This window comes from Balaenoptera ricei, chromosome 19 (assembly GCF_028023285.1).
Source record: "Balaenoptera ricei isolate mBalRic1 chromosome 19, mBalRic1.hap2, whole genome shotgun sequence".
Lineage (NCBI taxonomy): Eukaryota > Metazoa > Chordata > Mammalia > Artiodactyla > Balaenopteridae > Balaenoptera > Balaenoptera ricei.
In genome coordinates, this window is record NC_082657.1 from 54,036,956 (window position 1) to 54,058,884 (window position 21,929).

At 45.3% G+C, this 21,929-nt stretch overlaps 1 protein-coding gene across 1 annotated transcript in view; it reads left to right on the forward strand.

Moving 5' to 3' along the window:
- The first annotated feature begins 7,774 nt into the window (after positions 1–7,774).
- Positions 7,775–21,929, forward strand: part of WWOX (WW domain containing oxidoreductase) — a 967,168-nt gene continuing 953,013 nt past the window's right edge. The window contains exons 1-4 of the mRNA XM_059903718.1: positions 7,775–8,164; positions 13,339–13,403; positions 16,243–16,300; positions 19,587–19,765. Of these exons, the coding sequence (XP_059759701.1) occupies positions 8,058–8,164; positions 13,339–13,403; positions 16,243–16,300; positions 19,587–19,765 (409 nt within the window). The 5' untranslated portion in view covers positions 7,775–8,057. The remainder of the gene's footprint in view (positions 8,165–13,338; positions 13,404–16,242; positions 16,301–19,586; positions 19,766–21,929) is intronic.

Below are 21,929 nucleotides of genomic sequence, written 5' to 3' on the forward strand. Positions count from 1 at the left end.
TCCCTTTAAATTGGAGCGGAGCCTGGGATCTGTGCACACCCTCACCCACTGTGATCCTTATGCTCCAGCAACTTGGGAATCACTTAGTCTCTTTAAAGGATCAGATTGATTCCTTAAGAACAGTAACTGCAACAGTGTAGCCCATATGTAAATGTACTGGCGTAATTTGCCCATCCCTAGTCACTCACAGCGCTCCTGAGGATACCTGCTTCCAGTTCCAGGCTCCCAGGGCTGCCCTTGGTCAGCAGGTAGAATTCCAGTGAAGTCTGCTGCCAGGGCTGGGATCCCAGCTCCGATAATCACCATCTGTGTGACCTCAGGTATTTGCTTCCTAGCCTCTCTGTGCCTCCATGTCTTCTGGAAAAGGGCCCTAAACAGTCCTACTGTAGAAATGAACAAAGACCACCCCCGTGAGAATCAGCAGAGCGATTGAGTCAGAGCTCGCTACTGCAGGGGAATCAGCCACCACCGCTTGCGTTGGCCAGGGACTCAAAGCTGGCAGGGGAGTAGAAGAACTTTCCAGTAAGAAAAGAGAGTCAGGTGTGCCCTGATTGGAGGATATTGGCTGGGAAATTGGAAGTGGGCTAACTAGAATTGGGGCATACCTTGCCGTGGGTTTGGGGATCATATCTGGCTTTCTCTGGTTGGTCCTGAGTTGGAAGTAGGAACAAAATATAGGGAACATGGCTGTCATTCATCAAGTGCTGACCCTTCTGAGCCAACTGCTGCAGACATAGTAGTTTGGCTTCCCAGACTGGCTGCTGCAGAGGTGGTAGGTCAGAGTTCTATTGTCATGTATGGTCTGGCCATTGTCTATTTGTATATTCAGCATCTCAGTACCTACTTCATGATTGTTCTTTCCAGAATTGAATGAGCTAGAGCCATTGCTTATAAAGGGCAAGACACAGAGACAGGCAAATCCTCAGAAATGTTAGTCGTTATTTTTCCCATTTTACCTCTAGTTTTCCAGCTCTGAAATGTCTCAGAAAAGAAGGGAGCCTCTCTAGAAATCTGACTGCAATAACTCTTTCCAATAAGGGAGTGTCTTTCTATAGACTGGCGTTTTAACTAACATTTTCTCTCTTATCAAGTTTAAAGTGACACAGGAATAACATGGGTAACTGAAATGTAGAAATGTATGGAATTTGGGGAGTAAAGAGTAAATATGAGAGTTCCATGAAGTTGGCAGGGACCTAGCCTCTTTGCAGCTTTTTTTTTTTTCACTTTCCTGAGTGCGACCCTCATCTCATGGTCCAATGAGGCTGCTTGAGCTCCACGCATCACGTCCTTTTTCCAGCTGGCAGTAAGGAGGAAAGGTGGGTGGAACAGTTATGTGCCTCAATTTAAAGATACTTCTTTTAGGTTGTTATCATGTCTCTTACCCACAATACCAACCTCTGTTAGAGATAGATTTTATCTAGGTTTAGAAAGCTATTTTAATATCTATCTTTATGATTAACCAAAGTCTAATGAACTGACATTTATTAAACAAATACTGTACTTGAGTACAACTTTGGAGTATGAAACACCCTGTGCTAAGAAGTTGTTAGGAATGAGGGATCCAGGAGTAGTTGTGGGCAGAACCATAGCCATGCGATTTTATTTCCTTAGTCTTGGCCACTAATTTTATGCTCCTTAATCAGCATAATAGAGGAGGGAGAGCCTTCTCTACTCAGTGGCTCCCAGTCGTCAATCTCCTTTCATTCCTTCACCCTCTGAAGGGGTCCCTAGGAGTACAGCATGTTGGTCAAGAGCAGTAAGGATCCTTTGTTTGAAAACAGTCTTTTACAATTCACAGGTTCATAACTATGATCTCTTCTGGACCCTATGATGTATATAATGCCAGTGTGAAGAGTCAGAGAAAACTAGATTCTAGGGCAACACTACTGCTTCTCTGATTTGGAAGCAACTTTTAACATCCTAATCCTCAATCTTCTCATCTGTAAAGTGGGAATAATAATTATACCTACCTCACAGTGGGGCTGGTAGAGTTACATAATTCCTGGTAAGTGCTTAGCACAGTGCTTGGAACATAGTAAATGTCCAGTGAATATTAGCTCTTATTATTCAATGGGGACTATTAGCCCCATTAGATGAAAAAACTGCGGTTTGGGGAATCCACGATGACTATATTAACGATTAATAATAGCAAGAATTATTGAATGAGACCTTATTATGTGCATTATCTCATGTGATCTTTACCTCACCCCTAAGAGGCAGGCATTAACCTTACCCCCATTTTCCTGATGGGGAAACTGAGGTCTAATGTAATTACGCATGTTGAGATATGGAAGGGGGAAAATAGGCCGCCAGTCCTTTGATGTTTAAGAAGCTTTAACTATTGTCTCTGTGGGCAAAACTCTATGCTGGACTTCCTGTTGGGGGCTAAGGACTCCCAGACAAGTGAGTTGGACATTGTGCTTAATCTGATGGTTCTTACAGACATGCAGGAGACAGAAAAATATAACCAGACAATTTCAATGTTACTTACTGAATGCTATCCTAGAGGGAAGTATGTGATTCTACCTATGCAAAGGCAAAAGAAGGGCATATTAATTATAGTTATTAGTTACTGCTGCTTAACAAATTACCCCAACAATTAAAACCAACAATAAATGTCTATCATCTCACACGGTTTCTGACGGTCAGGAGTACAGGAGTGGCTTAGTAGGATGGCTGTGGCTCAGTGTCACTTATGGAGTTACATCAAGATGTCAGTCAAGACTGCAGGTCCCTGAAGGTTTGATCAGGGCTGAAGGATGTGCTTCTAAGGTGGTTCATTTGCGGCTTAGCAAGGAGATGCTGGCTACCAGCAGGATACCTCCGTTCTGCACACCGTGGGCCTCTCCACGGGGCTGCTTGAGCATCCTCATGTCTTTCTCGTTCTGATTTACTTCACTTAGTGTGATAATCTCTAGCTGCATCCATGTTGCTGCAAATGGCACTATTTTATTCTTTTTTACGGCTGAGTAATATTCCATTGTATATATATATATATATATATATATATATATATATATATATATATATATATATATATATATCACACCTTCTTTATCCATTTCTCTGTTGATGGACAGTTAGGTTGTTTCCATGTCTTGGCTATTGTGAATAGTGCTGCTGTGAGCATTAAGGTGCATGTATCTTTTCCAATTACAGTTTTTTCCAGATATGCGGCCAGGACTAGGATCGCTGGGTCATATGGTATCTCTATTTTTAGTTTTTTGAGGAACCTCTGTACTGTTCTCCATAGCGGCTGCACCAATTTACATTCCCACCAACAGTGTAGGAGGGTTCCCTTTTCTCCACACCCTCTCCAGCATTTGTTCTTTGTAGACTTTTTTTTTTTTTTTTTGCCACACCCCACGGCATGTGGAATCTTAGTTCCCAGACCAAGGATCAAACCCATGCCCCCTACAGTGGAAGCTTGGAGTGTTGACCACTGGACCGCCAGAGAAGTCCCTAGACTTTTTAATGATGGCCATTCCAATCGGTGTGAGGTGGGACCTCACTGTAGTTTTGATTTGCATTTCTCTCTCTCTTTTCTTTTTATTTTTCTTTATGCCGCTCCCCCCGACCCCCGGTATATTTACACGTGCATGTCTGGCAGGATCTGGGGTGAATCTTGGCCTCCAGGACCTGGAGTCTTTGGAAGAATTCATTTGCAAGATCGTGACAGGTGTGGCTCAGAGCGATGTCTTGAAAGCTTTGGCTGCTAAAATAAGACACTCTAAACAGGAGGTGGAAGATTTTAAATAGAATGGACTCCTCATGGCAACGTGACTGTCCCCTGGAGGGGGATTCTTTCCCTGTAGGACAGAAAGGAGACAGTAACAAAGTCAGGCTGAAATAGAATTTTGTGAATGTCGGCAAGTTAGCAAGTATACCAGAAAGCTACATTGAAGCGTGGGGCCTTTACACATAAATTAAACGAATGAAGTCTCCAAACGGAAGGGTCTAATTTCCGGAAGTCGCTGCAATGGATGTGATGAGCTCACCATGGGAGAGTGCCTTACCGGTGGCCCAGGAGAAAAAATGAGCATTCGTACTCAGTCTCAAGGACTTTCAAAATGAAACAAAATCACTCTCTCCTAATGTTTCAGGCAATCAAGCTCCGTCTCTTTAAAGCCCATATGGCAGAAGGTGAAGCATGACCACATCTAGGTGTGTGTGCTGGGGGTGGGATACTATAGATGTTCATTATACTCATCTCTCAACTTTTCCGGATGTTTGAAAAATGTCATAATAAAACATGTTGGGGAAAAGGAAAAGAATAGAATACCAGAAAGTAAAAGAACAGATGTAATCTCATAGGAACCCCGCCCCCGCCGCTAGTATTTTAAGTGGAATATATTTAGCTTTATGAAAAATTCACTTCTTTTACCTATTTTTCTCACTTTCTCATGGAGGACTGAAAACCCCTGGGCATCTACCCGAGGACCAGCACTGGGGAGCTCTGTTCTGGAAAGGCAGCATGTGGGGCAGTGGGTTGAGAGGATGAGCTTGGGGCAAGTGCCTTTGTTTGGGTTCTATCCCAGATCCTGCTGGCTTTTGCTCACTGAGTGACCTTGGGCAAGCTGCTTCAATTCCTTGTGCCCCACTTTCCTCATCTGTAAAAACTGGGCCGATAATAATGGAATAAGGTGAGTGACTTGACTGCTGTCACACACAGCTTGTAAGTGACAGTAGCTGAGTTTGGTTCCCAAGATAAATGATAGGAAACCCTATCACCAAAACTCTCCCCGTCTCTGCATACCTATAGGTCTTGGTTGGAACTGCTTTCAGAACCCTCAAGCCATCGTTCTTTGTGTGCCTGTTGGTTTTATTCTAATTGACTGATTTCTGAATGCAGGAGGTGTTTCATTTTCCTTGGCTTTTCTTAGAGACATAGCATATTTTTATTTTTCACTCATTGTGTGTTTGACTGAATAAGTGAAATACAAAAACGCCTTCTTACTAAGTCCACATTAACCAGGAGAGTTTTCCCTAAGAATCCTGTTCAATATTTTTGCTTATTGGTTATCTTACATGAGAAGTTTATCGGAAGAGCCAGGATGCTTCCAAGGTCTCATTAACATGTTGAGTTTGGCACCAAAACTTAATTTCCTAAGGAATGGTGGCTTAAGTTAAAGCAGGTTTGCAGAACTGTTGGGGCGTTTGTGTGTCTGAAGGGGGAGGAAATGACTACCATCCTGGTAATGACAATGAACTAAAGAAACGTGGTCTCAGGAGTGTTACATTAAAACTTGTGCCCACTGCATGAGTGATGCCAAACTGCTTTCAGAAGAAAAGTGATCAGTCTTTTGTTCATAAATTATCAGTTATTTCAGAAGTGATCAATCAAAAAGAAACGTTCAAATGTAGAAATCCCTGTCGGGAATTGGGCTTTAGCCTTAAAATTGTGGGTACGTAGCACCATCTGGTGTGTAGTTTTATAACTACATGTTGACTTTTTTTTTTTTTAATTAACCTCCTATCTAATAATCAATGCAATTCAGTTGGCTTTACAGTAAGAAATCGTTCTTTAGGCTTTCGTAAGCACATGTCGAGGACCTTGGCTCATTCCCAAACTTAAGACTCCTCAAACCCATAATAATCTTACAAGCTAAACGGGGTTCACCCTCTCATAGATCCAAAGCCAAAATTGCATCCAAGCTGAAGTCCAAGTGAAGCAGAAACTATGAACAGAGGAAGCCAGTAATGAAAGAGTAAAAAAAAAAAAAAGTAGCCCATGAACACAGAGCAGGAGCAAGAGACCATGAACCCCACGACAGAAAAACAACAGGCCTGTCCTTGGGCTCCCGCAGGTCGTGACAACAATCTAATTTAGCTCATTTGCATCCTGATCATAAACTTTTGAGTGAGTCTCTGTTACTTGCAATCGAATAAGTGTAACTAAAACAATATTAGTTTCAGCGAAGCCAAAAGACTATAAATCCTAAAATCTGGCATGCTTACTCACACAAGTCCCCAAATGCCTGAATGTCTTTCTTCTTTGACCTTCTGATAGAGGCCACAGGTAAGACGTAGGAAGAGAGGAATAAAATGAGGTCATCATAACCACTTGGGACCATGATTGGTGTCCAGGCCACCCAGCCAGACTTGTAAGCCCATGTCTCTCACCTGCGGATGGACTAGGAATTAGAGAGGCAGATGCCCTCAGATAATGCTAGAGAACTCAGCGGTCAGAACCAGCAGGATCTGAGTACCATCTTGTGAATCTCTGGCCAGAAATGGGCTCTTCAATGCCTTCAATAAATCTCAGCATTTGATTCACATGCTAGTAATTTCTTGATTTACCTTCAGTGTAGATCAGTGGTTCTTAACTGGGGGCATAATTGGCAACACCTGGAGACATTTTTGGTTGTTGCAGCTGCGGGACAGGGGACGCTACCGGATCTAGTGTATAGAGGACGGAGAGGCTGCTAAACATCCTGCAGAGCACAGGACAGTCCCCCACAGCAAAGAATTATGTGGCCCCAAATGTCAGTAGTGTTGAAGTTGAGGAGCCCTGTGTCCATGGCAGGAGAAGCCTAGAGGAACTTTTAAAGTGGTAGGAAGAGCGGAGGGTTGAACAAGAAGTTGAGAATCCTGCCAAGGGGAGCACTACCCAGCTTGGGGAAGACACCATACTGTATCACCACCTGTGGAATGATGCCAAGTCATAGGCAACAGGCGCCAGTTGAGGCTCTGGCGATAAATCTAAGGCTCCGAGATAAATCTAAGCAGTAGGTCCTTGAGAAGCAGCGCACAGGCTAAAGATAATCACTGGAGAAACTGAGGCTAAGCAGTTTGACTCTATTCATCCCCCTCTCCACCATTAGGGGATTTTGTGCCCTAATTTCCTATTCATATCAAAGGAATAATTTGGCTTGGGTGACAGGGGCAAGGGGTTAAATTGGGATAAGCAGAAGGGCAGCAGATTAATAGTAGCTCACTTAAATGTACATGGATTCGGAAACAGGGATGTGATAGATCTGAGTTGCGAGAGTGGGTCTGTTAAAACTGAAATATGGTTTCGTTAAGTTAGCTTTTGGTTGGGCAACTTCAAAGGAAAGCAAGTCTCTCCCCTAAAGAGCATGCAGCGCAGGAATCCCAAAGCAATATCAGTCTCAAGACTTGAAGAAAATAAAAAGCTACATCCCTTCTCTCCATCTTCCTCCCTTTGAAACACATAATTCCTCTACGGAGGCTTGCATTCTTCTGAAACCTAGACCAGAGGAATCACGGTCAGTAGATATCCCTGTAACGCTGAGCTAGACAGCAAGTTCCGAGCAGGGAATGTTCTGGAAAATTCTATAAACGTTGGCCATTTATTATCAACAGAACCATGCTGTGGCTAGAAGAAACTTCTCCAGGACTGGGCATCAGAAGGTGCAGGAATTTGTGTTTTTAATGTTTCCCGCGGTTTACAGCGTTGAGTTTACATGCACAACAAAGTTTGTGAATCAGCCTGGGTCATGGAAAGCTCTGTAAGGTTTCTGAGCAGGAACATTCATTCTTCCTAATGCCCTAAAAAAAGGAGAGGCTATAGCCCAGAAAACCAGCATCTGCCTCCTTCCTTTCCGCGCCACGCTCTATTCCGGCAGGGTCTGGACTACATTTCCCAGGATGCCCAATTGCTGGAGCTCCTGCGGGACTGGCTAGAACAACGCGGAAGTGATTACGGGTCGCCCAGCAACGGGCGGAGTCCTGGACCGTGACTGGGTGCCCACGCCCCCTTGCCTGCAGCCGGGAGGTGTCGAAGCTCGACTCCATCTCCAGAGCCAAAAAGCTCTCAACCGGCTTTTACTTCCAGCCGAGCGGCCGTGCGAGCTCGTGGGTGCTTTCCCCGTAGGTCTCCTCAGGCCCCGCCTCCTTTTACTCCGGCAGCTGCGCAATTGCGGAGACTGGATTCACCTGCCGAGTCGGAGGAGGGGCTCCGGGCGGCACAGTGCGCAGGCGCGAGCGTTCGGGACTCGCGGCGCGCGGCGCTCGGTTGAAGCGGGAGTGAGTTCTGGGCGCGGAGACCCGGCAGCGGGCGAGCGAGCGGGTGACCGGGCGCCACCTCTGCAGCCATGGCAGCCCTGCGCTACGCGGGCCTGGACGACACGGACAGCGAGGACGAGCTGCCCCCGGGCTGGGAGCAGAGAACCACCAAGGACGGCTGGGTTTACTATGCCAAGTAAGGGGGCCGCGGGGGGGCCGCCGGGTCTGGGACGCGGCTGGAACCCTGACCGCTCACCTGCCCGGGACTCCGCGCTGCCTTCGAATGCCACCTGCGCGGGGAGGGCCGAGGGCTCGCGCTCAGGCTTGGCCCGGGAGGGCGAAGTGGCAGTCATGGTTGGAAAGCTTCAGAGGGAAGGCTGCCGGGGTTCTGAGGACGGGCCATCCCCCTCTCTGGCCCTAGGTCCAGCGGGGGTCACCTGGCGGCGCTCAGGCGCGCCCTCTGCTGCCCAGTAGGCAGCGCTGCACGGTGCATGGATGGCAGACCGGCCTCATTCCCTTTCCCCCCCAAAATCAGAAAAAAATGCCTATGCCCCGCTCCTTTCTGGGGGGTCTGGGTTGACGACCTAGGAGTGTGTATTTTTAACAAGTGTCCTAGTATAACTATGTGTGTGTATATATATATGTATACGTATAAAATGGCTAATATAGCTTTACTGTAGTTTTCGGGAAAGTTTTGGAAACACCAGGAGACCCTCTCTCCCACCACTTACTGTGTGACCTTGGGCCATTGGAATAACTCTCAGTCACAGGTTTCTTATCTGCTAAATACGTTGGTTGGAGAGTTTTAGTTGAGGCCCTGTACGTAAAGGCTTAGCACAGGCCTAAACATACTCAGTGCTGGATAATTCTTAGCCTTTCCTGATTTCTGCAGCTGTGACAGCACCTTCTAGGCCTGATATTAGAATCACCTGGGGACCATCATAACTATAGATTTGGGGTCTCCACAGAGACGCTCGTGCAGCAGGAGCCCAACATAGGGATTCTTTATTTTTTAAGCTTTCCAGCTGAGGCAGGTTATGGCTTTGAGAAACATGGATGTAAATCAGTGATTTTCAACACCTGGGAAGCAAACTATCTTTTCCTGGCTCCCACCTCCAGGGATTCTCATTTAATTTTCTTGCCCCGCCTCCCACCCCTGGTGGTAGATTGTGAAATCTTCCCATGTGATTCTAATCTGCCCAAGGTTGTGAGCCTCTGCTGCCTTCCGTGGCTTGCTAGAAAGAAAAACAGGAGGAAACGACCTTGGTGAGTTCATTCAAGACACATTGGGAATGTATCCTGTGCCAGGCTCTTTGCTGGGCACTGGTTTTACTGAGATGAATAAGACCACTCGTTGGGATTTCCCTGGCCGTCCAGTGGTTAAGACTCCGCATCCTCACTGCAGGGGGCCCAGGATCCATCCCGAGTCGGGGAACTAAGATCCCACATGCCACACGTCGCGGCAAAAAAAAAAAAAAAGTAAAAAAGACCGCTTGTCACTTTCATGAGTGCCCAGTCTTATAGGACAGAGCGACGTGCGGTGACGTGGTCCCCACGCAGTGTGTGCAGTGAGTGGCAGCCTGCCCAGGATGAGCTGTGTGGGTAGGTGGTGAGGTGCCTGGGGCAGTGGGCACCTGAGCTGTGCCTTAGAGCGCAGGTAGAAGTGGGCAGGTCCAGGGGCAGGAGGGCAGCCCAGGTAGAAGAAACAGAGGCCCGGCCCGTGCGGTGCTGCAGGAACACGAAGATTGAGGTGGGAAGGAAGGACACAGTTGATTTATGGAGGCTTTTCTGTGCCTCCGAGGACCTGGGCTCTGTCAGCAGGACCCATGTGTCCACTGAAGGCTTGGAGCCAGGGAGTGACCTCGGGTCTGTGTCTTTAGAAGGATGATTTCCGCTCTGGAGAATTGAAGGGGCATTTCTAGCAGCAGGGAGCCAGGGGGCAGTTGGCGGGCTCCGGGCAACTCCTGAATGGGCATTTGCTGTTGCCTCAGCCTTTGCCTGAAGCGCTCTTTCATCCCTCAGAGCTGAGCTTAAATGTCACTGCCCACGAGAGCGTTCCCTTGCATCGGCCCTGCGCCTGCCTTCCACCACTTTGCTCTCCCTTGTCTGTAGTTTTCTACGCTCTACTCGGCCCTGTGTTGCTCTCTGTCCCTCCTCAGGTTGTCAACTTCGTGAGGGACGGGACCTTTTCTCGTTCCCCTCTGTATCCCCCATGCTTAGCATCCTGGCGCCGTAAAGTAAATCCAGGGAACGAGTCAATTAGCTCATCTAGGGAAGGTTTCCCGCGGGCCTCCCTGGGCAGGTGGCGTTCTAGGCCCTGGGAACGCGAAGATGCACACGGCCTGCCTCCCGGCTTCGGGGGCCTCCTCTGCTCCCGCTCTGGGTGGGGCCTGTCCCCGTCCTGGCCGCTGCCCCCAGAGCTCCCTGGCTTCCTTTCAGGTTTGCCTGGAGCCTCGCGTTCCGTCTGGAGGCTCCTTCACCTTCGCTCACCCTGCCTCCTGCGCCTCACCTTGTGTCGGGTGACCTTTCCCATCTGCTGCCTTCCTGGGTGGCCTCCACCGTCTGGGCTTGGGGCTCTTCTTTCACTCGGTAAGACCTACACACCCCAGCCAGCTCTGCTGACAGCTTCCGGGGAGCCCTCGGCCAGGGGACTCCGTGGCGCCTCTGCCGTCTCTGAAAAGTACGCCCCTCTCCGCCTCCCGCCCCCCCCGCCCCCCACCGGTATCTGGCCCTGTTGTTTACACTGACTGTGGTGACAAGGCTTGGCGGGCTCGCAGCTGGGGGGTGGGAGTACCTCTCTCCAGACTCTCTCTCCTGTCCTACCGGCCTTCTGTTCTTTGGCGTGGGGTTGAAGGATGCCCCGACCCATCGTGACCCTGGGTCCCCAGCAGTCCCCCGTGATCTCTCCTGACCTGCAAGCATCCCGATCCTTCTTCACACCCCTAATTCTAGAAGGTCACTTGTCCACTGGGGTCGGGAAACTTGGCTGATAGGGTACCAGAAGGTGGCCCTTGCAGTCCTTCCTTTTTCCCGTGATCTTCATCCCACTGCGGCAGGGTTGTGCCCAAGCGCAGAGGCTGTAGCTCCCAACCAGGCCTCTGGGGTCTCGTGGGAAACCCCCTCATAGTCTCACCCCTCTTCTCTTGTGTGGGTTCTGTCAACCCCCCAGGCTCCCTCACACTCCCCAGGGTGCCCTCAGACCTCAAAGACACACGTGTCACGTGGCTCAAGGCCCCCCAGGCTGGGCTCCCACGGAAGGGACATTCTTGCTGCTGAGGACAGACCTGTTACCAGAGAGAGCTGATGAGCCTTTCTCCCTTCCCTAGCATGGTCCGGAGAAGCTCCTCTGCCTTAACCAGGGGGTGGGGACCGAAGGACGAGGTCTCGGTGCTGGGGGCTGTGGCTGCTGTCGCCTGCGCCGTCCTGGGTCCTCCACTCCCGCCCCCCTTTTATTCTGAAGCCCGGGCCTCTTGGCAGCAGAGGGACGGCTGGCCTGCCCCGATGGGAGGCGGGTCCCTGTCCACAAGTGGCTCTGGGTCTCTCAGTTAACTTCAAGAAACTATGCTTAACGAAGAAAAGAAAAAAAAAACTTAGAGGAGCATACTTGAAAGTGATAGCCATGTAATGTGGTGTGAATTTAATTTTGATCCCTTTGTTTTAAATTAAGATCACTGTTAAGTATCTTCTTAAGTGACAAAAAGCTTACTGAAAGAAAAGAAAAAAGAGGGCTTCTGTTTAAAGGAGAATAAGATAATTTGGGGACATGTGTTGTAATTTTCTGTTCATTAAAAAGTCATTTTAGATTACAATGAAAAAGGAACACCCTTTAATTAATTTTTATGTAAGTTTATTTAAAATAATCCTTTTCTGTCAAAGGCATGGTTCTTAGTTCTTCACACGTTACTCACTGAGTCCTCTGTGACCCCAAGAAGTAGGGCCATTATTATCCCCTTTGTACTGATGGGGAAACTGAGGCACAGGGAGGTTGAAAACCTTCTCCAGGGGATCCGAACTACCAAATGTAACCTGGTTCTTACTCCTGTTTGGGCTTCCTTTCTGCAGTCAGGGTTGGATGGTGGGGGATACACAAGTGGGATCCGGTCCTTGCTGATACCCTCTGTCCAGTGATCTAATTGCTCACCAGTCGCTGTGCCAGGTATGGTGTCTCTTGCCTTTCCAGCAGCTCTGTGAGGTGGATGTGCTCCTAGGGAGAGTGGCTCACCGGGTGCAGGCAGCGCGGGAGCTCAGGTCTTTGGCCTTTTGAGTCCAGTGTCCACTGTGTCCTTGTACTGGCCACCGATAGTTTGCAAAAACCCCGGAAGCCAGCAGTTCCTGGAAAGACCCTGCTTTTGACGTGCAACATCTTACAGGAGCGTTCACCAGCTCTCTGTATTTATTCTCTGTAAAATCATGGATAGGGAAGGAATATTCTATCATCTGGTTGTCAGTGATTAAGTATTATTTTCTACTTTGGCCTGAGCATGTGAACTTTGAATGCCTCTTGAAACATGCAGCTGTTTCCTTGATTAGGTAATTTTATGTTTTTCTCCATACTGGATCACCTGTTGACAGGTGTCTCTAGTCTGTTATTGGCTCATGGTTTCATTGATAACTGTGTGTGCTTTTACGAGATGAAATGCTGGTTTGGCACAGAAATCAGACTAGTTTGTATATTTGATTTGTTCAAAATAATAGAACTTTTGAGGGCTTTTTATGCCAAGTACTGTGTTCAACCCTTTGTATACAGTATCCTCGTAGCATTCTCCTCAGATGAATACTAGGATTATTTCCGTTTTGCAGATGAGGAAATTGAGGCTCCAAAGCTGAGTGACTGACGTACGGAGCTGCCTTACCCTCTTGGATGAAATTAGGAATCAGTGCTTAAAAAACACTTTGAAATTAAATCTGTGGAAAAAATAAACATTTAAGAAGATTAAGGTTATATATAAATGATACCTGCGTATCAGCGTTATAAATTTGACTGAAATTTTTCAATCTATCCTGGAATAAAACTAAAACGAAAACTAAAACAAGTAGAAAACAAAACACCTCTCTAGGTATTTTGAGTGATTCAGCGAGATTCCTAGAGTTGACCCCCAGTTGGGGTCAAGTTCTCTTCCTCTGGCTTCACCACCAGCTACAGGTTTTAGGGAGATTTTCCCAGTCTGCTGCTGCTTCCAACCTAGAGAATTTGACCTGATGCAAACAGTAACATTTATAATCTGAATATTTCTTTCTGACTGTCTGACTTGAGTACTCTTGAGAGAGTATCACGTGGAGGAGAAAAAAAATATAATGCCATTGATTAATTTTTAGAAGTGTAACTTTTACTTACTACGTATTCTGTGGATTTTTTTTTTTTTTTAACAGTCACACAGAAGAGAAGACTCAGTGGGAACATCCGAAAACTGGAAAAAGAAAGCGAATAGCAGGAGGTTTGTATATTGTTGTCATAAAGCAGAGACCCTTGTATTTAAAGCATTAATCAGATGGGAAAACTGTCACAGGAGCTGGACTGTCCCTCTGGGGAGTTTGTAGGGTTCGGTACAAGGAAGTGATGAGCTCTTGGGGTGGAGTGCTGAGGCTGATTTCTTAAATAAGAAAGTATTAAAATATTAGGGGCCTTGAATTCACAGTTCATTAGATTTTTCCGTAGTTGCACTGTTTGTAAAGTTGGTCTTGGTTCCTATCCTGGAATTAAATATATCAGTGTTTGATAGAATTCCGTAAAGCTTGTGTTGACTTGTAGGTGCTTCTGAGTAAGTGTGTCATGCATGGAATAGAAGTGTAAGAAGGTCCCTGCTCTCAAGAGGTTGAGGGTCTATTTGAAAAGGCAGCATGTGCCCTTGGGAAAAAAAATGAAACTGCTCTGTAATATGAATCTTCACAAGTCAGCATATGAATGGTATTGGGTGCCTGCTATGGTGTAGATACGTTCTGGGAATTCATTCAAGGGAGAATTCATGTTAATTGGAGCAATCAGTAAGGGTTTTGTGAAAAGCAGAAGCTGAATGGAGTGTTGAAGAATGATCAAGAATGAAATAGTATTTTATTTTATTTTATTTTTTTGGCCACATGGCTTTCAGGGTCTTAGTTCCCCAGCCAGGGATTCAACCCAGGCCCAGCAGTGAACGTGTAGACTCATAACCACTGGACTGCCAGGGAATTCCCAAGAATGAAATAGTCTTAAAAATAGAGTTGCCATATGATCCAACAATCCTGCTCCTGGGCATATATCCAGAAAAAACCATAATTCAAAAAGATACACGCACTCCTATCTTCACAGCGGCACTGTTCACAGTAGCCAAGACATGGAAGTAATTTAACTATCAACAGATGAATGGATAAAGACGATGTGGTATTGGGTTGGCCATAAAGTTCCTTCGGTTTTTAAGTAAAAATAAGACATTTTTCACTTTCCCAAGAACTTTATTGAACAACATATTCACTGTCTTGTTCCACTACCTTCTGCCATTTTTCAGGCAACTTCATAATTCCGTCTTCCCAGAACTTTTTATCTTTTTGAGCAAAGAACTGTTCCAGGTGCCTTCTACTGTCTTCCAGGGAATGGAAATATTTTCCATTAAGAGAATTTTGTAAAGACCGAAACAAATGGAAATCCGAAGGTGCAATGTCTGGTGAATACGGCAGATGAATCAGAACTTCCCAGCCAAGCTGTAACATTTTTTGCCTGGTCATCAAAGAAACATGCAGTCTTGCGTTATCCTGATGGAAGATTATGCGTTTTCTGTTGACTAATTCCGAACGCTTTTCGTCGAGTGCTGCTTTGAGTTGGTCTAACTGGGAGCAGTACGTGTTGGAATTAATCGTTGGTTTTCCAGAATAGAGGACTCCTTTCCAATCCCACCATATACACAACATCACCTTCTTTGGATGAAGACTGGTCTTTGCTGTGGTTGGTGGTGGTTCATTTTGCTTGCCCCACGATTTCTTCCGTTACACATCATTGTACAGTATCCACTTTTCATTGCCCATCACAATTTGTTTTAAAAACAGAGTATTTTTCTTACGTTTAAGTAGAGAATCGCATACAGAAATACGGTCAAGAAGGTTTTTTTTCGCTTAACTTATGAGGAACCCAAACATCAAAGCGATTAACATAACCAAGCTGGTGCAAATGATTTTCAACGCTTGATTTGGATATTTTGAGTATGCCGGCTATCACCCACGTGGTATAATGTTGATTGTTCTCAGTGTCTCGATTTGATTGCTATCAACTTCAACTGGTCTACCCAACCATGGAGCATTGTCCAGTGAGAAATCTCCAGCACGAAACTTCACAAACCACTTTTGACACGTTCCATCAGTCACAGCACCTTCTCCATACACCGCACAAATCTTTTTTTGCGTTTCAGTTGCGTTTTTACCTTTCTTGAAATAATAAAGGATAATACGCTGAATATGTTGCTTTTTTTCTCTGTGTTCAATATTAAAATGGCTACACAAAAATTCATCAATTTTGATAAGTTTTTTTTAAAAGGCATGCTGTTATGACAGCTGTCACAATACAGTCTAACAAAATTGTTTCGAATGAAGTTAGACAACTAAGCACTAATAGAGTCATCTTATGGAAAAAACCAAACTAATTTTTTGGCCAACCCAATACAAAGGAATATTACTCAGCCATAAAAAAGAATGAAATAATACCATTTGCAGCAACATGGATGGACCTAGAGATTATCATACTAAGTAACTCAGAAAGAGAAAGACAGGTATCATATGGTATCACTTATATGTGGAATCTAAAATATGCCATAAATGGACATATCTACGAAACAGGAACAGATTCACAGACATAGAGGACAGGCTTGTGGTTGCGACGGTGGGGGAGGGATGGATTGGGAGATTGGGTTTAGCTGATACAAACTATTATATATAGAATTGGTAAACAACATGGTCCTACTGTATAGCACAAGAAACTATATTCAATATCCTGTGATAAACCATAATGGAAAAGAATATGAAAAGGAATATATATAAAACTGAGTCACTGCTGTAGAGCTGAAATTAACACGGTAAATCAACTATACTTCAATAAAATTAAAAAAAAAAAGAATGAAATAGTCTTACTTCCAAGCAAGAGGCAGAATGTAGAGTCTGGCTGGGGTAATGGGCCTTCTGTACCTGCCATAGTTGGAGCACATGACCTGCTGATCTGGTGGGATAGGTCTGGGGCTGGAAGGGCAGGGGCTTCAGTTCACCAACCCCCCCCCCCGACCCCCACATAGACCTGTTGTCCTTCCTGTGTTTCAGATTTGCCCTATGGATGGGAACAAGAAACTGATGAGAATGGACAAGTGTTTTTTGTCGAGTAAGTGTCTGCAAAGAAACTTCTCAGCCATCTTGCTTTTTATTTAATTAATTAATTTATTTTTAATACATTTACTTATTTATTTTTGGTTGCATTGGGTCTTTGTTGCTGCACGCAGGGTTTCTCTAGTTGCGGCAAGCTGGCGCTACTCTTTGTTGCGGTGCGCAGGCTTCTCATTGTGTTGGCTTCTCTTGTTGTGGGCTCTAGTTGCACGGGCTTCAGTAGTTGTGGCTCACGGGCTCTAGAGTGCAGGCTCAGTAGTTGTGGCGCATGGGCTTAGTTGCTCCGCGGCATGTGGGATCTTCCTGGACCAGGGCTCGAACCCGTGTCCCCTGCATTGGCAGGTAGATTCTTAACCACTGCGCCACAGGGAAGCCCCATCTTGCTTTTTAATAGGAATTTTTTTGTACAAGGAATATACGTTGACTGTAGGAAAATATTATATAGTGTATAACTGTAATCCTATCAGCAGGACTAACTACTTTTATTTATTTATTTTTTTGTTTGTTTTTTTTTTTTTTTGTTTTATAGTTTTCTCTCAGAGTTTTTTTTTTTTTTTTTTAAACACTATTTTATTTATTTATTTTTTTATTTATTTATGGCTGTGTTGGGTCTTCGTTTCTGTGCGAGGGCTTTCTCTAGTTGTGGCAAGTGGGGGCCACTCTTCATCGCGGTGCGCGGGGCCTCTCATTATCGCGGCCTCTCTTGTTGCGGAGCACAGGCTCCAGACGCGCAGGCTCAGTAATTATGGCACACGGGCCCGGTTGCTCCGCGGCATGTGGGATCTTCCCAGACCAGGGCTCGAACCCGTGTCCCCTGCACTGGCAGGCAGATTCTCAACCACTGCGCCACCAGGGAAGCCCAGGACTAACTACTTTTAGCAATTTTTGGATTTTTTTCTTCCAGTCTTTATAAGTGCTTAAAAAAAAAAAAAGAAAATGTATTGCATGAACTGTTTGGTAAACTGTTTTTCCCACATAATTCTTATGAGCATTTTCTCACATCTTTATAAATTTTTCAAGACAATGATGTTTAACGGCTCTGTAGTATTATTTTGTATATATATACTGTAATTTAGCAAATTACCTACTGGGCTTTGATGTTGTTAAATTCCTGTGATCTGGCGTCTGTACAGGCAGACCTTGTCTTATTGCACTTTGCAGATACTGCGTTTTTTTACAGATTGAAGGTTTGTGACAACTCCTCCTCAAGGGAGTCTTTTGGCTCCATTTTTCCAGTAGCAGTTGCTCAGTTTGTGTCTCTCTGTCACGTTTCGGTAATTTTCACAATATTTCAAACCCTCCACTAGCAAAAAAGATGGTGACTCACCGAAGCCTCAGGTGATGGTTAGCATTTTTTAGCAATCAACTATTTGTTAATTAAGGTGTGTATATTTTTTTAGACATAATGCTGTTGCACACTTAATAGACCGTAGTGTAAACATAACTTTCATATGCACTGGGAAACCACACAATTTGTGTGACTCGGTTTATTGTGTGTGACACTGACTTTTTTTTATTTTAGTTTATTTATTTATTTATTTATTTATGGCTGCGTTGGGTCTTCGTTGCTGCACGCAGGCTTTCTCTAGTTGAGGCGAGCGGGGGCTACTCTTCGTTGCGGTGCGCAGGCTTCTCACTGCGGTGGCTTCTCTTGTTGTGGAGCATGGGCTCTAGGCGTGTGGGCTTCAGTAGTTGTGGCTCGCAGGCTCTACAGCACAGGCTCAGTAGTTGTGGCGCGTGGGCTTAGCTGCTCCGCGGCATGTGGGATCTCCCCGGACCAGGGCTTGAACACGTGTCCCCTGCATTGGCAGGCGATTCTTAACCACTGCGCCACCAGGGAAGCCCGACACTGACTTTATTGCATTGGTCTGGAACTGACCCTGCAAGGCAGTATCTCCAAGGTATGCCTGTAATTATAAAGAATGTTTTGAGCATCCTCCTCGGTAAAACTATCTCTGGAATAAATTCCAATGACAAGCAGCAACAGTAACCACGCATCTAGCACTAGCATGAGCCAGGCATGTTCTAACCAACTTATACCTGTAGTATTAGCTCATTCAGTCCCTGCAATGCCCTAAGGGAGGCGAGCGCTAGGCGGCCTGGCCGTTCATTTCCCCACTCTGATCCCGTTAGAGAGGTGTGCTGGTAAATGCTTAACAGCCAGTTCCCTGGGGGGAAAAGCCCATGTTTGTTTCCGTGGTATAAATACTTCCACTATAGCTTATTTCCAGCTCTGTCCTCTGTAAGACACTGGAGTCAGAATGCTTATCTGGCATCTGTGGTTATAAGTAAAATGAAAGTTGGATTATTCTTGAGTCTTAGTATTTATGGGGTGAAGAGTATTGATTTTAAACTGTATATAATTTTACACACACATACACATTACAAATACATTTTTTTAATGTTTTTATTTATTTATTTTTTTGGCTGCACCGTGGGGCTTGCAAGATCTTAGTTCCCCGAGCAGGGATCGAACCTGAGCCCTCGGCAGTGAAAGCACTGAGTCCTAACCACTGGACTGCCAGGGAATTCCCACAGATGCATTTTAAATCATGAAATCTTTCTTTCTGGAGAGTTCTTAATAGTTTTCAAGATATTTTGAGGTCTACCTCAAACCCCAAGATCACATTTAAAATGTAAAAAATAAACCTGTTCTGTAAGGAGCAACCTGTTCGTCTGTATGAACAGGTTGTACTGATGTATTTTAATATATTGTTTATACTACCAGTATGGTTTAATATTCTTTCTACAAGATTTCGATCAACTCCAAATCAAAACTAGAGTGTGTGAGTACAGCCTTAAAATGAAAATTATTAGAATTTTAGTAGGCTGGTTTCATATTTATTGTCTTTTATCATTTTGAGTTTTCTACTTCTTTACCAATCTTCTTAGGCCCTTGCACATAAGAGATTTAATTGAAATCTACTGACAAGAGTGCCTGATGGATCTTATAGCCGCATTTACATGAATTAAAAGAAAAAAACCCCAAAGCCTACTCCATGTTTGAGATCTGAGGGTACAAGGCAGTGCTTTGTATGTTACAGCCTATTTTACAGGCGGTTCTGAAGAAAAGGCTTCGATGGCTGTCTTTCTAGGCAGGAATGTAATCCTTCTGGAGGCCAGAAGACAGATTAAGTGGACCCCGGGTCTTTCTGGGGTTAAGAATAAGCCTTTTTAGTCCATGAAAAATGGGGTTTGCCTAGCCTAAACTATAAGATTATCTTGTAATTATAAACGCCTCTGTTCACTACTCTAGGTTCACTGCTTTCTCCTTTTCTTTGCAGCCACATAAATAAAAGAAGTACCTACTTGGACCCAAGACTGGCATTTACCGTGGACGATAATCCTACAAAGCCAACCACCAGACAGAGATACGACAGCAGCACAACCGCGATGGAAATCCTCCAGGGCCGGGATTTCAGTGGCAAAGTGGTCGTGGTTACCGGAGCGAATTCGGGAATAGGTAGGTTGTTAACTGACAGCGATGGTTGTTCTTATTATTACTTTTTTGTCACTGCTATGATGAAATCCGCTTTAATCTAACCATAAGGAAACTTTGTTTGGTGGTTCTCTAATTTAAAAGGTATTTATAGCCTTTTCAGCTATTGTGTCATTAAAGTTCTGGGCCCTTTTTCAGTCCCAGCGTTTCCATGGAAGGATGGCCGTGTCAGGGCCAACCTTGAATTCTCTGAAAGCTGAACACTCAGCGCAAGATGGTGGCTATTTTGGTTCTTAAGGATGAGAGACAGCTGGCTCTGTCTAGGAGTTTCTGACCTGGTCTGTGTGGTGTGTGGACATAGTCCAGTTACCTGGGTTCTTCAGCCCAACGCTGACTGGTAATGGAATATCGGGAACAGTGGCGGGACAAAGGACACTGCAGGTGTCCGTTGGTTACGGAGAATATGATTTTCCTTGGAGAACAGGATCTTATTTCTTTGCAGAGTCGGAGAATTAGTCCCTGTCTTTTTTTTTTTTAAAACGTTCTGATTGATTGATTGATTGATTGATTTATCTATCTATCTATCTATCTATCTATTTATTTATTTATTTATTTATGGCTGTGTTGGGTCTTCGTTTCTGTGCGAGGGCTTTCTCTAGTTGCGGCAAGCGGGGGCCACTCTTCATCGCGGTGCGTGGGCCTCTCACTGTCGCGGCCTCTCTTGTTGCGGAGCACAGGCTCCAGACGCGCAGGCTCAGTAGTTGTGGCTCACGGGCCCAGTTGCTCCGTGGCATGTGGGATCTTCCCAGACCAGGGCTCGAACCCGTGTCCCCTGCATTGGCGGGCAGATTCTCAACCACTGCGCCACCAGGGAAGCCCTGTCCCTGTCTTAACCTCCTGGTTGCCCGCGTTTAACTGCGGTGACGGTCATGAGGGAGGGGCTCGGGGGGTGGCCTCTCCTTAGCCTCATGGGCTGGTAGAGAAGCTGCGGCAAAGCAGATGCTCCTGCATTCACTCTCCAGATGATTTTATTCTTATTTTGCTTTGGTCCATTGACATGAATGTCTGAATCTGTAAGAACCAGCTGCTTTGAGTAAGGATATGCATCCCCAGGTTAATTTACAGAGACAGAACATGGAATTGCGTTCAGCTGTCTTCTAGCAAGTTCTCTCCTTTTCACCCTTCATGGCGCTCCCCCCTCACTGGCCTTCTCTCTCACCAGCTTCGTCTCCTTACCGGTTTGTGTATCCCCTGTACTTCTTTCTCTGTCTTGCTTAATTTTCGGTGACCTCTTCTTGAACTTCCAGAAGCATTCCCTGGTATCATCAGGGCAAGTATAGGAAGTGACATACATTCTTAGAGGATCAATTTTTATATAGTACAGGGTTGAAAATCTAACAAGCTACAGTCCCAGAGCAGAACTTTTGACTGTATCTGTCTATTAAGGCAAAGAAGCACATGGAATTTTTTTTTTTTTTAATTGTAAGGGATTTATTTAAAATCAACTCTCAGACCTCATCCTGGGCTCAGAATATGTTCAGTTCAGTTTTCTGAATCACATCGGGGTTAATTCTATTTAATTGTCATCGATAGGAAAAGCTGATGATGCTATATTAAAAATAACAGCTGGATCCTCAGTCATCCAGGAAACAGTATGTTGTGTTGATTGCGTCGACTACTGTTACGTGAGGGTGTGGACCAAGACAGTGTAGAATAATTAAGAAAAAATAAGGACTTAAGTAAAATACCTTTTTATTTAACACTCAGTTAACCAGAGAATTAACTAAAAGATCTCATTCCCTTAATCTCGTGGCTAGACAGTTTTTTCCTTTCACTAGTAAGATAAGTGACTACTGATGGTTTGTGCATAAGTGTTCAAACTTGGCTCTGTCTGACGTTAGATGGCAGGCCTTCTGAAGCTCTGCTGAAGATTTGCCACGTCAGGCCTATGACATCGTATTCCAGGACTAAAGGCACTGGTCCAGAATATACAAAGAGCTATGTGTAGTTGGGTATTGAATCATGGTCGGAAGGGAGGAAGAGGTTCTGCAGCATTGAGAAGAAATGTGTCATTGGTCAGAGTGGACCTCGGGCCTCTCGGAGGCAAGCTCTGTGCCTCTTCACAGCTGCCACTTCCCCTTCCTGAGGTCCCTGATCTTTTTTGTGGGCCATGCAAGTAGGTGTCCGT